The 15,983-nt window shown below is 32.1% G+C and overlaps 2 protein-coding genes and 1 long non-coding RNA gene across 4 annotated transcripts; 1 reads left to right on the top strand and 2 right to left on the bottom strand.

Moving 5' to 3' along the window:
• Positions 1–17: 17 nt before the first annotated feature.
• On the bottom strand, positions 18–2,436 carry LOC148314046 (uncharacterized). Of its 2 annotated transcripts, XR_015837369.1 has the most exons (3): positions 2,201–2,436; positions 786–946; positions 18–529 (listed from the first exon to the last, which is right to left on the bottom strand). It is a non-coding gene; the product is annotated as an uncharacterized LOC148314046 (long non-coding RNA). The 2 variants fall into 2 exon arrangements; XR_015837364.1 differs by lacking the exon at positions 18–529 and having other exon boundaries at positions 703–946.
• Positions 2,437–9,065: 6,629 nt separating this feature from the next.
• LOC148314045 (beclin-1-like protein) lies at positions 9,066–11,843 on the bottom strand. Its single transcript, XM_088257486.1, has one exon. It carries the CDS (start codon positions 11,757–11,759, stop codon positions 10,488–10,490), a length of 1,272 nt encoding a protein of 423 aa, XP_088113612.1. The 5' UTR covers positions 11,760–11,843; the 3' UTR covers positions 9,066–10,487.
• Positions 11,844–11,985: 142 nt separating this feature from the next.
• On the top strand, positions 11,986–15,957 carry LOC148314044 (uncharacterized). Its single transcript, XM_088257355.1, has 3 exons — positions 11,986–12,517; positions 12,599–13,670; positions 14,166–15,957. Exons 1-3 carry the CDS (start codon positions 12,371–12,373, stop codon positions 14,606–14,608), a joined length of 1,662 nt encoding a protein of 553 aa, XP_088113481.1. The 5' UTR covers positions 11,986–12,370; the 3' UTR covers positions 14,609–15,957.
• Positions 15,958–15,983: the final 26 nt, after the last annotated feature.

The raw sequence follows: 15,983 nt of genomic DNA, 5'->3' as shown, positions 1-15,983 counted from the left end.
TAATATTGTTTTCAGTAACTACTTGATCTCTTCGATAACTCGAAACATCGAGCCATGTTTTATAAAACGAATGTTTAAATGAGTTTTATCCAGAAACCTTTAATTCGTCATTTAAGAATGCCATATTTAATGTCTCGATGTTTTTTAAAAAATCTAGTATTGCCACTACAGGAAGGCGAGGTGCTTCAAAATGATATATAAATATACTTTCTAAGCTTCACTTCACACAATGTCAAAAGCAATTACCTTAATATTGGTAACCCTGGTCAAAAGTAGTTTTACCTATCTTGGCAAAACATCACATATATTGAGAATCATTGATAAACATTGTAGGAGTCTTACCTAACATATTACTTTAGTTGAATATTTTTTGATGACTTATTTTGCAATGCAGATAATGATAGTCCTATATTTATATTTTTAATGTTTGTATATTTACCTCAATTTCTTTAATTTCTATATTTATCTTGATTCATTTTATAAGACATAAAATGTTTCAAAATCATTTTCCTTATATCACATTGTTTTTCTGGTAGGAAAGGATTGATACAGGTACTTAGATTATTTAAAAAAAATATATGTACTCGTAGATTCATGCATACTATTTAAGGCAAACCTGAGAGGCTTGTGTTTGAAAGTAGGAATCAAGTTGTACCAGAGTTTCAGCTTTGACAATAATAACTGAACAAAATAAAGAAAGGATTGTGGCATAGTTTAAGAGTGTATTTATATATAAATAAAGTGAAAAGCATTGAATTTCTTAATTCTAGATTAGAGTATGTTACCTTTTACTCATATTTTTTGTCATCAATTCCTATTTGGATTTTATCAGCGTATTCATCAAGTGACTCATCTAGTACTTGATATTTGTATATTGAGTCAAGATTCCCATCAAATATCCTTTTTTCTAAAATACCGGGCACCATGGAAATTAGCATACTAACAGCTGCAAGAGAACACTTGTATATTTCAGTACTCGCCATAGGTACTCACTCGATTAATGATAAGGGTGCATTTAAAAAAAAGTCATAAAGCCAATGGTGCACAGGGCATCGCATTAAATTGTCACAGTGCTAAGTGAATTAGGTAGTTAATTATAAATTTGTTAAGGCGAGATGATCAGTAATACGCCACAGGCAATATCATATAAATACTAGATTGGCAAAAATTACTTACAATTATTTTGATTTCTAGAAATCTAAGAGCTCAAGCATGGTGGCCAAAGTTGTATACCACTGCACTATAAAAGCAGACTAAACCTTGTTTGACAATGAAATGTGAATATAACAGATTCAATATATATTTAAAGCCACGAGTGAGAAGGTTCATTAAAAAAATATTAGAAATTGATTGCTAATCGATTGATAAGTTTTTTTTTAAGGAATAACCCGCAAAGCCTTAATTAGAGTCTTGTCTGCAGGTAGGATAGTAAGGATAGGGAAGGCAAATGTGAAAAATACATCACAAACACTGAGACCAATTGAAAATAAATATTTCTTGAATTTATTTTGCAATTGGCGGGAATCAAACCCGCAACGCCAGTTTCGCAGTCGAGCGTCTACCCAACTGCGCCATGGCGCCTGTGTATTGTCGAATTATCTTAATCATTTAACAAGTTGCTTGAATATAAACGTGAATGGATACTTCCAAAACTATGTTAGCAATCAGAAAATAATAAGCTTTCGCTAAAAAAAATTCCTGTTATATCATATTGACAACCAAAAAAAGGTTAGCATAATTCCAAAGACAACAAAGGTTTTATACGTTTATCATTGATCAATCTAAATCCATTTTTAAACACAATTATTCATCTATCGGCTCCGAAAATCACTTGATTAATGCAATAATTGATTTTGTATTCAATATTATATAAATAGGCAGATTACAAAAAGAATGTTTACCTATTTATATCACCTGATAAAGATTTCATTATAAAAATAAACACTTGCATAAGACAAGTTTTTGAGTTTGTGTAAGCACACTAATTTGGAGAACTACAGATGTTCTCATCAACAGGAAAAAATAAAAATTGTCAATCTAATTTGTATAATTAAATCTTCATGAAATTCTGCAAAGTTAATGTCCAATCGATAAATAATCTGAAAAAGATTATTTACCTTGTGATTTTTATCTATTTACACTCAATCAAAACAATTGCAACAAATGGTTTAATTTTATTAATTATGAGAAAAATACTTACTTGGTCTTTTAACTCCGATTTCTAGAGGTGGAAGTCTTGGTTTATTTAAATTTATGTTTTGCTGATATGATACTCTTAGTATTATCAACATCATAATTAACAAAATAATAATACCAATTACACTCCAATAAGAAAAGAATGCTATTTTCAGTATCATTATTAGTAAGATATTTCAATTTTTTTTAAATATATTTTTACATTTTTTTATATCTTACTCACTAAAATTTTGAAAAACATTTTCCTCCTGTCATATGCATTTTATTAAAAAAGGAATAGGTTTTATTTAATGGAAAAAAAATCTTATCCGCTTGTTTTAAACATATTACTTACCTATATTCTTTTTCTCCTACTATTATAATGGTGCACTAAGCGCTACATTATATTGACGCAGTGATATCTTTGTTATCAATTACATCTCTCTCTCCCTCTCTGGTCTCAATCCTGCGGATTGGTCTGCAGCAACAGATGACATCTCCTTCGCCATTCTAGCCTATTTTCGAAACCCTCTTCAGCTCCTCGTATGTCGAGCAGCCCATGTCCTCGTATAATACGCATAGGTATAGGCGGCGTGGGCGTCCTCCCTCATTTATTTCCTTGATCGTCCCCTCTATTATTATGTGCAGGAAACCCTTTTGTCTCAACATGTGACCGATCCATTTGGTGTGTCTCATGGAGATATTAACTTAAATCAATTACATGAAGGCAAGGAAATCAGTTCTGCGCTTCAGGTACAAGTCCAGGGTGAAATAAAAATTCAAACAAAGTGTGCGTGTGTGTGTGTAATACCTAAAACTAAAGGCTAAAGATAAAAGTTGATAAAAAATACCCTTTTAATTATCATACATACTACTGCATAATGTACAGCATTGGATTGACACAGTAATAACTTGACTTGGCTGGATCACCCAAGATGGGTGAAAGGCCATTAAAAGGAAGAAGGATTAACACAGTGGATGTTTTTTTTGTTTTATCACAAAGGTAGGATGATAACAGTACTGTGCCTCTGGAACAAGTCTAGGGTAACATTTTATTATTTGTATATGTATTACATATAATAAAATGGAGGCCACCATTCTTACCATATTGGTAAAAAAACACATCTAGTCAGATATAAAACCAAGGACCTATTATGCAGTATCCTATGAAAAAGGGGAAAATAAGCAAAAAAAATTTGTTCATAACATTCTTTACTGATGTTGAAATTCAGCATTGTACAAGACATTAAAATATGTAGATTTTATATAATAATTAGGTACCTATAGAAATATACTACCTACCTATCTGATGAATTTTTTTGAAAAAAGAACTTAAAATATTTGTTTTTCTTCTATGTTTAAAAAGTATTTTATTTATGTCAGTTGTCGCTAGTTTTAAAATTTTAAAAAGAAAACATATTTTACAATAATAAAAGGATATTACGTTTACAATTTATGATTGTTACAACAGTAATGTCTCAAAGTGTCGAAGAACATGGTATTTAAATAATATTCAATTTATTTTAAAAACCTGTGATAAATATGCTAATATAGTTAATTATTCTTAAACTTGGTTATTTTTTCAGTGAAATATGCACAAAAGAAATTTATCATAGCAATAGCAATAAGCATATTGAAATGTAAACCACCTAATTTAAGTTCTATTGATTTCTGCAAGATTATTCAATCAAATCTAATTGAATATTCACCTCCTTTAGAAGTCTTAAGTTTACTCGTGGAAAAGGATAATACTTTCTGCGCAAAAGAGCTTTCTCAAATACTTAATACTAATCAGTACTACTCGCAAACAACGAGTTTACAAACATCGCAAATTTTTCGAGACATCAAGGATGCTGCATGTGTTACAAGTGAAAATGATGACAGAGTTATGCAAAACTTGGATACAATTCAGGCTGTCAATAATGTGAAAAGAATAATATGCACATTATATGGAAAAAATTCTTTTGACAGAGTTGAATGTGATGATCAGTCGCTAAAAAATGGAATGCGGGAAGATGGAACTCAAGATTCTGGTTATTTTTCCAGTCAATTATCCGGTTCATACTCATCCTTTACCAGAAAAAACTCAGGTATGTAGTTTGTAAATTATAATAAAGAGATTCAAAACTGATTTATCCCCACAAACACCTATATGTACATTTTTTAATTTGTTGGGTTTCCAGTGAAGATTTGATTTGATTTTATACTTTTTATTAATTGAATAATGATACACTGCTCTGGCACCTAAAGGTGGAGACTGACTGGAGCATTTTGTCGTAACGTAACATCGCTCGCGGCGAGCATCAGCGATCATCCGAAATTATGGATGCAGCGCTCAACTCGCTGTACTGACTATACGAATGCTCGCATCGTAACGTGTTACGTTACGATGAAATGCATAAAAATGCGATAAATGATAGCATGCCAATACTTCCATAGCTATTATTTTTTCCATATGTGTTACTGCATTCATATCTTTATTACAAATTATAAAAAAATATATAAACTCCGGAATGCCAATGCAGTGTGGTAAATAAAAGCCGGATCTCTTCTGTAATGCCCCCAGAACACGTTTTATATTTTTTTATAAGATATGTCGAGTTACTCTAGAATCAGACTTCACAGCCAGGGGTTCTAGATCTGACTTTGTCACAACTGATTTATTTTTTTAACAATGGCAACATTAACTTATGGATTAATTACACTGGCCAACAATGATTTTGTAACTGAAATTTTAATGACTGATTTAGACTAAGTTAATCGTTCTTATTCAAAGTCTATACGGTGACAAGCTTGTATCACGTCAAGTTTTGATGTTACCGTCATATTATTGTTTGTATGAACCCCATACGTTTAAACGGTAATAGTGGTTGGTATCTAGACATGTTTTAGTCTTAAGGTCTAAGGGATTAAAAAAAAGTATTGATAATTATGGAGTTACAGTGGAAATATATTAACTTATTAATATTGAATACGATAGCATTATATGCTTAAATATATTTATACATAAATAATAAGATAAACTTTAGTCAATATCAGAATTAAAAATATCCATAAGTAAACAATCTGATGAGCTACATTTTTTTGCTTTCGTTTTTGAATTCAGATATGCAAAGTGCATAAAGATCAGGTATTTTCATGCCAGTTACAAAATAAAAGTTGTAAATTGTTGGCCAGTGTTATTAAATGGAAATGGAGTTATCCACAATTTACTATTGTGAACCACAAATCGTGAATCTACAATCTCTGTATGTATTTCATTATATTTTTAGTATAAATAACTTTTTTTTATCTTTATCCTTTTTTAGATAATGTTTGGACTCATTTAGGATAAAACATGTTCAAATCTTTCTTCTGTAAAATTGTTTGGACTTTTGATAGCATACATTGTAGGGGTCGAAATATCAGCTATCCACATACCATAATCCGTATCTAAGGACTTAAGTCCCCTTAGCAGACAAAAAAAAATGTGTATAATATCAAAATAAAACATACTTTGTATATATTTTCGACCTATGTTTATATTGGGAAACTATAAATTAACAATACCTATGCTTAAATTAGTCCGCCTCCGTAGTGTAATGGTAAGCATGCTCGGCTACTGTACTGGAGGTCCCGGGTTCGATTCCCAGGGGGGGGGTTAAATAAATATCAGTGATTTTTTTACTCTAATATTTATTCAATATTACCCTGGACTGGTACCTGAAGCAAAGGGCTGATCACCTTTCCTTCATGTGTTAATGATCAAGATAACACTGCGTTTATATAATGCAGTGCCCTACGCATCAAAGGGTGCAGATAAGGGTTAAAAAATTCTTAAATTGGAAAATTATAAAACAGATTGACGATTTAGTATATTTGGGAAGTATGTTTTCTAGGGATGGAAAGATTTATAAAGATGGTGAAGGAGAGTGAGTGCTAGTGGACTAAAATCAGTTATAGCAATAAAAGCTGAACAGCGTAAAGCTAAACTGGCAGTACACAATGGAGTCATGGTACCAACTCTGATGTATGAAATTGAAGCATGGAGTTGGCAAAAGAAGGATGTTAGTATACTGAATGCAGTAAAAATGTGATCTCTCAGACGAATGTGCGACAAAACGATGTATGATAAATATACGAATGGTGAAATAAGGAAAGAATGCTTGGCTAAGTAAGATGAGCATTATCGATAAAATTTAAAAAAGGTGTGTAGAGATGGTTTGGACATGTGGAATGAATGAGTGAGGAAAGAACTTTAAAACAAATTTATGAGGTGAATGTGGTTGGTAATAGGAGCAGAGGAAGACCGAGGAAAACTCGGCATGATCAAGTAAGTGACTTGGAAGCAGTCAGATCAGGAGTCGTAATAATCTCCGGGTATGTATGTGAATATGCGTGAATGTGGAATAAGGAGGAATGTTTACAAAGACAGAGCGGTGTGGCGTCCTATTCTCTCTGCCTACATCTGCTAGTTTAGTTTTATGTTTTCATATTGAACCAACCCGGCATGCTTACCTAGAATCAACTGCTACACGATGGATGCAGATAAAAGAATAGCTACAGCAGTGTTTATTATTATAGTTATTATTTCTGTCGTTCATTGGTGCCGATAGCCATCGATATCAAAAATAAATAATAGCCTGGTCTAATTATTTTGTTTGCAGGTTTTATTCAACTAAATGTGTCGCTGAAAGTGCTAATTAACTTTTTGATAAATCCTGATGAAAAGGGTCTCAGTAGTACTATAATCAGTTATGTGTCGGAAATATTTGGACGAGCCATAGACATCCTTTATGATAATAATGTATATTTACCCGCATTCGATTATACTGTTGATGTAATTGACAGTTTGATGAACCAAATTCTCAACAGAAAACAAATTAATATGGTTGGTAAAAATGTTGGAATTATTAACTTTATATATAAAATGGAAAATCACAAATTTATTGCATTGAAAATTTATTCACAAATAAAGTGAAACCTTCATTTATGAATTTAATTTGCTCCCTAAGACACATGAAATTATTTTTCACATAAAAGTCGGACTCCCAAATATAACCTTATATTAACAAAGAAAAAAGTATTGTTGTTCGGAGGGTGAATCCATGGAAATGTCAGACGTTTAAAGCTCAATTAGTTACATTATTTCGAGAAATAAAAATACTTTGTGTTCTGATCCACTCACATTTTTATTAACCAACTAGTTTCGGCAACAACCTGTTGCCCTCTTCAGGGTTACATTTATTACTAAATATATATATAAAAAGAAACAGTGTACAAGTTGTTGGGTTTCAAAAGGGTAGGGGTGTACACTGTTTCTTTTTATATATATATATTTAGTAATAAATGTAACCCTGAAGAGGGCAACAGGTTGTTGCCGAAACTAGTTGGTTAATAAAAATGTGAGTGGATCAGAACACAAAGTATTTTTATTTCTCGAAATAATATATCAAGATGATCCACAAAGTTAATGCTTTCAATATTCAAAACACTTGATTAGTTATGTCTTAAAAACCTATCCGATAAAGTTTGTTCCTTTTTTTACTGTATAATCTTGTGGTATAGAGAAATGGGATAGTCGTTAAACCGATTTATATGAATTCAAAAAGGTTTATCACAGTGACATTTTACAATGAATATGATTTTTTTTATTGTTGTAAAAAAAGTACTTTTAGTGTGACGTGATACCATTAATTAATGAAAATCATCCCTTCCTTCACTTGCCTCTGAAGATAGGATTTCACTAGTCAGCTATTCATTATAAAGATCTTTTGGTTTCTCTATGGTGACCTTGCTGGATTCTCGGTCCGTGGAAAATTTCACCCAAAATTCTGTTTGAAAACCGAAACATTTTTTCATTGGGATATTAGTCTGTAACACGGAGTATTCTTCTGGACCTGAAGTTTCACCGTGATGTTTATTTAATAGGATACTTTTCATTTGTGTTTTGTCCTGTGCAGTATATTTTTTATTTCAGTAGCCTAGTAAGAAGTATTTGTTTATTTAACTTTTATTTGGTAAATACTACTATTTATTAAACACAGTGTTTAATAATGATGTTCAGTGTATCAAAACACGTGTCTCAATCTTCTGCGCCAATGAAATTTTTCTTCATTAATAACAAAGCCTACTGGAAAAAAAATATTTATTTAACAAATATATGGTGTATCACTTGTTTCAGAAAAACTCTCAGCAGAGAAACATAATAACATTTTTCTTATTAAACCAGTCAACTCTATTCATTCAGCACTCACTTATGCAATTGACAAAGGAACTACACGATACATTGAACCAATTATCTCAAAATGGACCATTTCAAGCTTTAGAAGTTACCGAACCAGAAATAATTGATTCAAAATTTTACATTTTTCATTTATTAGAAGGCCTTTTGCGACAACAAGCTACAAATAAATATGAGGAAAAAATGGTATGTGATTCAGAAGGGATTTTAACGCAAACCAAAAATAACCCTCAACCTACATTCACTTTCATGGAAGTGGACACCAATCTTCCTAGAATAACACAAATTGGAAATAAAGAAAAAAATAAAAGGGACACTGACAAAAAAATATTGAAAGAAAAGTACACTCATTTATTAAATAGAGCAGTTTTGGATTGTATTAATTCATACCCATTAATTTCTTTTTGGGCTATGAATTGTCTTAATTTGGAGAAGTGAATATATCATAATATGGATGGTATAACCATATACATATATGAAAAAAACAGAGTATCATCTTACATAATGAAAGTGATAATTACCTACTGATTACTAAAAAATAAGTATGTTTATTAAAACCAGATGAAAAAATAATGGAATTACAACTTACAAGGCAAAATATCAGCTCGCAACATCCAAGGTTGTCAACATTCACAAGGCACAAAAAAATGCAAAAATAAAATGTATATTTTATTTTAATCATGATAATATGTTTTAATAAATGATATTCAATAAGGAGTAATCAATTAATAAAATACAATTTTCTGAAGACATTTTTAAGGATAATAAATTATAACATGTACTTTTTTTGAGTCTTCAATTGAATCTACAAAATGTATCACCATGGAAATTTTCAACAAAATTATACATTGCAAGAAAAATTATTGAACTTGATATATAATCTCTTACAATCTAGAACCTTTTTTATTCAATAAAAAATATTTCTCGGAATATGATACAAGATTCCTTAAAACTATAGACTAGCCACAATCAGGAATTTTGATTTGATTTATCAATATACTTTATTATTAAACAATATAATTCCCACCACAATAAGAAATATTAGGTAGGTACAAGATAAATGTCAAATATTGAGAGGAAAAATTATGTGATTTTTTTTAAATATAATTTTTTTTGTTTTCATTTCCATATTTTGCTGCCTGTTTTTAGTAAGAAAAATATTCTAAAAAATCACTATTTGCCCTCATACTTGCTGCATTCTAAATGCAGTAGATATGAGACGAATGTATTTCTTTTTTATTTGCTCTAGTTGAAATCTACCAATTAAAAGTCTTATATATAAATATTTCAATTTAATGCTATTTTCAGGTAAGCCCAGGCAGTTTGTGTTTGAAAATAAGAATCAAGTTGTGGGAGAGCGGGGTCTAAACCTAGAGCCTCTGATTTAAGAGTCCGCTATACTAATCACAAGCTGACTAAATCCAAGTGTAACAAAATTGTTATATGTTAATTAAAAATATTTTTTTTACACAAATTTTTCATGTTCAGAAAGATTTGAGAGCAAATAGTAGTCATTGAAGGAAATATTTTTTTACCATGAAATTTAAAGGTAAAATAAATTAAGCTATCAAAAAAAAATACACAATTCACTATCAATAATATGTTGTAATACAAAGTTAAATGAAATCATGATGTTATTTATGCTTTTAACCAATTTAGTGCTGAGATTTTTTTCTTATATATGTATTCTAAAATTGGTGGAGACTTTTTTGTAAAAATGGTTTTCAAATTTAGTGGACATTGTAAGGGCAAAAATGATAGGTTTTTACAAATAATGTATTTCTATTTTTACTAAACCTAAACATTTGTTAAATAAGTTTATTTGTGAATATTATTGGATCAGAAATATAGAAATGCGCACACTGCAACACGACTTTCCAGCTTAACTGCCAAAATTGGCTGGCGTCATTGTCGATATATCGACGTCCGCACTTTTGGCAAAGTAAACCAGAGTCGATATATCCACTCTCAGTACTCTAACGGTTAATATTTAAGAAATCATGTAATCATTAGATGTGAAGTATATCAATGGGAAAGAGATCTTTCAAGTAGAATACAAAAATAGATCATTTAGCTATAATTGTCTTCTTTATGGTTCAAGTTTATCTTCTGCAAATTGTGATGATACCCACGCCAGCCCCCACTTCAAATTAGTCAACATAAATTTAAGAGCTTTGGTCCACTGTTCTTCGGAATTAAACTGAATCTTTATTGAATATGTATTTCCTGTGTCTTCTATTTTTCCACGGTCTATTTTGTAAGGCATCCTGAAGTCTGCGTCGTCTTTTTTCACCTGCTCGTTGAACTGAAGCAAACAATCCAAGAAGGCAACCATTGCCGCGTCGAACTTAGTATCCCATAAGGATCTAAATCCACCAGACCCGTATAAAGGGAGCTCTTTGTGATCTTCTAAGGATTCGATATACGAATGATTGCCAAATGGGACTAACCGATACTTTTGAAACTTGAAGTTTAATTTCCTGGCTAAAGAGGAAAGTAACAGAGCGGTCTGACCCCAAGCGGCGTTGATCTCTGACCAATCAACAGGAGCAGTCGGGAGTCTTCCTAATCGGAAATTATTTATTATTCCAAAATGACCCGAATGTGAAATATAAAAGGCGGCTGAAAAGACATTTGTTTTTTTCAGCTTTTCAAGTTGCGATTGTGTGTAGGCTAGTTGGCATTCGTAGTATTTAGATTGGTCTTCGGAATTCATTAAATCTTTTCGATACCTCGTATATTCTCTCCAGTAAATATCCTGTTCCCTGGCTAGCCTTTCCTTTTCACGCTCTTGATGAGCTATATCTTCTTTAGTTTCCTTCTCTTCTTTCTGCAAAGTCTCCAATTCATCTAACAAACGCTGCTCTTCTTGCTTCCAATCATCTAATTCTTTTTCTAGCGAATCCAGATTCAAGTCATCTTTGTCATTCTCTAATTTCTTTAAATAATCGTTGTAATCTTTCCATTCACCTTCAGCTAGCTTTAATTGGTGGTCCATAAGCTGCAGAAGAGAATCCGTACATTCGTCGCACAAGGGGTGGTCAACGTCGGAGTTGTTAGATAATGTGTCAAATAATGTGGCTTTTACAAACAGTTGTCGGCTTAAACATTCGGTTTCTCCGCCGTCTGATATGACCATAAACCCGTTCACGCCATTCGTAGATTCAGATAAGCGAAAGGGTGGTATATAATGGTCAAGGCTAGCGGATTGTAGCTCCAAATCAACATTTGGATTCGAATTTATCGCTAATGTTAATTCCGCTAGGGCATGTTCTCCCAAGTAATTGAGGGAGTCATCCAGTTTCAAAGGTTGTAGGCATCTTTGACAAGAAAAATTTACACTAGATTTAGTCTCCGTCATGTTTATAATAGTTATATTTTATGTCCAAAACTAGTCAAACGCGATATACAAATAAACGCACATAACAAACGTCATTCAAATGTCATTTCACGTTTTCACCAGAGATTTCTTCACTCAGTTGTGTAAACAGTAAACAACGCGGGCGGACGACTACGTATTGGGGCTATAAGTCCAGGGAAGTCTGTGTCGCATAAATTCCCATCAGGCACACCTAGTAGGATGTGTAAAAGTTACCACCATAGTCACATAAATACTCCTGGCACAAGTCAGTTTTCCGAATCATTTTTTTTTTACTGAGATTCGAATGTTGAAAACTTGAATTAGCAATTTGATTCCAATTCGGAAAACTAACGTATGCAAAGGCTAAAAATTAAAATCTATGAGTTGTTTAGCTGTCATCTGTCATTAATAGCCTGTGTTATCAATTGGTGCTCTTGCCCAAGTAATTTAATTCAACAACCAGTTGATTGAAGCGGAAATGAGTTAAAGAACTGTTTAAACGCTTCTAAAGTATTAAATCGTGTCATTTCAGCCGTTGAAAAGTCAGTGCTCTTTTAAGCCTTTAATAAATCTTTACTATTTAAGTAAGAATAATTCAATATTAGTTTTGAATGGAGTGTAAAGTAAGATCGAGAAATTTGGATTTAAACAAAATATGTCGCACATGCTTAAACGTCCGCGAGAATATGATGTCCATATTCGACACCGATAGAATCATGCTAATAAAGGAGATGCTAATTTCTTTCACTTTGATCAAGGTAAAAAAATGCTACTTATTATAATATCAGCTGATATCCTTGTATTATTTTCTATTGCATTAATTAAATTGATTTGTGCAGGCAATGAAAGATGATGGTTTACCTTCGTTGATTTGTTCAGACTGCCTTCAGAGCACGCGCATGGCGTTCGATTTCAAGAAACAATGCGAAACTTCTGACGCGGAGCTGAGGAGTTATCTCGGAACGGAACAAAACAATTCGGATACATTTCAAATAAAAGTTGAAGGAAACTGCCAAGATGAGGTTACAACATTACCATTTATATTAGAACCCAAATTAGAATTATTAGATTGCTGCGTTTCTGATAATTCTGACATAAAAATTCACAAAAAACCTTCAAAAAGTAAGAAAAAGAAATGTGATCTCAAAGTGAATGCAGAAAATGATGATAATGCAGATTTAAATGGTTATGTAGACGATGAAACTAGTCAGCCTCTCTTTCCTTGTTCGGAATGTATCCAGTGCTTTACTAAACAAAGTGATCTAAAGAGACATGTAAAAACTGAACATTTGAAAGCCACTCTTATCTCTCAGTCGAATTCAAATTCTTGCGATATTTGCAATCAAGCATTTTCTCAAGCGCAAACACTAGCTAGGCACATGAAAAAACACCAAGAAAATCAGAAAAATAAACTGTGTACATTCTGCGGGAAATGTTTTCTGAGGATAGATGATTTAAAGCGCCACACAAGAATACATACGGGGGAAAGACCCTACACTTGCGACCAGTGTCCTAAAAGCTACAAACAATCGTCAGAACTGAAAGACCACTTAAAGTCACATTCCACGGCTAAGACGTACATCTGCACCGAATGCGGGAAGAGTTTGGCAACTCGAAATGGGCTTTACGTGCATATGAAAGTGCACAGAGGTGAGAAAAACCACGAATGCAAATATTGCGGGAATAGGTACGTAACATCCGGAGAGCTTACTTCTCACATCAATCATATCCATTTTCAAGAGAAACCGTATAGGTGTACTTTCGAGGGATGTCTACGCGCATTCGTCACAAAGCTATCATTGAAGACACATATGTGCACACACACTGGAGAGAAACCCTACCGATGCTCCATTTGTAATAAAAATCTTTCTACAGCATCATCATTACTCGAACACAAACGGATACACACAGGTAAATTACCTATTTATTTACATAAATTATATACATATTTAGCTCCTGTAGTCTTTCAATTGACTAATTTAACTGTCATACATGACTTTTACAAATGGTACAAAATGGAAAGATATAGATAGTCTGACAGATGCAAAAGGAATGAACAAGGAATGGAGTGATATACATATGTAGACAACGCAATGAAGGTTGCGACGGCGTGCACATTTTTGTACATTTCTTTTACCTTCAACTTCAAATACAAAAAACAAGTAATATCTCATTTCTTGTAATATTTGCTAATAGCAGATATGCAGACATATTTCTTAGCAGATAGGTGTCACAACAATACAAAAATACTATTGATTCTTTTCTGTCATTCTTTTAATGCGACTTATTATCGCTTGCATCAAATTATATTTCTTTATCTCATATACTTCGCCGTAACCAATGTGTTAAAATGAAGGATTACAAACATTAAAAAAATATATGGCAATACTGTTCCTTTTTTTGCAGGTGAAAAACCCGAGATATGTCCTTTCTGTGAAAAACGAATGGGAAACTCTCGCGCTCTAAAGAAGCACTTGAGAATTCATACTGGCGAACGCCCTTACCAATGCAAGACCTGTTTAGACAGTTTCATATGTGGATCCACGCTCAATACCCATATAAAATCAAAACACATTGAAAAACAACACGAATGTCCCGTATGCCACAAAATGTTCGCCTTGGGCACTAAACTAAGACAGCATATGAGGATGCATTCAGAGAGCAAATCTTACACCTGTCGTATATGCGGTTTATGCTTTAATCAGAATACAAAACTCGATGAACATATGAAAACTCACGATGCTGTCAAACCATTTCACAATTCATCTCTACAGATTGAGAATAATGGACATATCCAATTTGTACCAATCACTGCTCAAATGGTGATACATTTACCAAATACAAATTAAATATTTTTACTGTTAATATGTCATTTATATGATTTAGTAGACTGCGAGAAATTTCTTGTGGCATTTAACCAGTATTTGATTAATTTGCTACTTAGGTTTTAATTTAGGCAAATTTTTAAGACATTCCAATATTAGCTTTATGTAAATACATTCTGAGAATTTTCGAAGCCAATTCGTTGAATTACTTCGTAATTTTTAGCTTAGTGGACTGGCATTTTCACTCAAAGGAAGCATAATTATGACATTTTATAGGTATTTTAACTGAGATCTATTATGTATATTTATACTAATGAAAGATGGAAGTCTGAGCATCTCTGGGTTTACGTGTTTAAGTGTTCAATTGATACACTTGTATGACGTTCGCCATACCGCCCATTATTGAACATCCATGTTGCATTAATTTTTAAAGCTGTATATATGCACTATTGCAAGAATTAATTTGTATGGTGGTTGAAATTTTGATAGATGGTGCAATGCTATCAGCCAGTGCCAGGTTATAAGCTCCAAAATGCTCAGACTATCATCTTTAATTCATATAATAAGAATAGATGTTTTCTCTCAGTTGAGGGATCTATAATACATATCTTGATATATCATCTGTAGGGTGAAAAATCCTTTGTGATATAATAAATAAAAGAAATAGTGAATCATAATCACTTTAAGTTCCTATTGCAGCCTTTACTATCGAGGCCCTATGTTTACATTCTTGTTTTATGCATTTGATGAGCAAAAAAAATATTTTTGTGCAGTGTTTATTATACAATACTAGAATTCAACAACATAATTTAACAGTCAAATGGAACTTATCGATTCCAAAAACACATTTTGTTGTGTCCCAAATGTATGTAGAAATAAAATGATGTATATTTTTGGAGTCAAAAAAATCCATTTGATGGTTATTTTCAAATGTTTTTACTCTATGCTCTAAAGTAAGCTTGGATGCTGTGAAGACATTATACGATTAAGCTGACAATATGTATTAACTTTGTGCCTATATAAAGTGGAAAGATAGCTAAAAGGCTGATTATGTATTTCCTTTACCTCCTTTATGTTATGTTTAAATATTTATTTGATAATCATAATTTGCAATGAATTATTTGGGATATTTTGCGCAACTTTTGTTGTGTATAGGTATTTCAATAATATGTATACATATGTAGATTTTTTTTTAATAATATAACAAAATACTTTTCTATTTTTAAAATATATAAAAACACTTCGCTCGCCTATTCCATGTTAGCCGGATCTCGAAAACAAGTTGCTACGGAGTGGTGTGTGTTTGTTTACATTATGCATTTCTTTTAAATAGAATAGGGTACAGTTAAAATATGAAAAATAAACCAAAATACAACTTTTTTGCTGTTTTCTTTTAATT

The sequence above is a fragment of the Brachycentrus maculatus genome, unplaced genomic scaffold (genome assembly GCF_059751285.1).
Source record: "Brachycentrus maculatus isolate JH-2025_06_01 unplaced genomic scaffold, ASM5975128v1 h1tg000002l, whole genome shotgun sequence".
Classification (NCBI taxonomy): domain Eukaryota; kingdom Metazoa; phylum Arthropoda; class Insecta; order Trichoptera; family Brachycentridae; genus Brachycentrus; species Brachycentrus maculatus.
The sequence above is the reverse complement of the archived record's forward strand: the minus strand, read 5'-3'. Positions and strand labels throughout refer to the sequence as shown.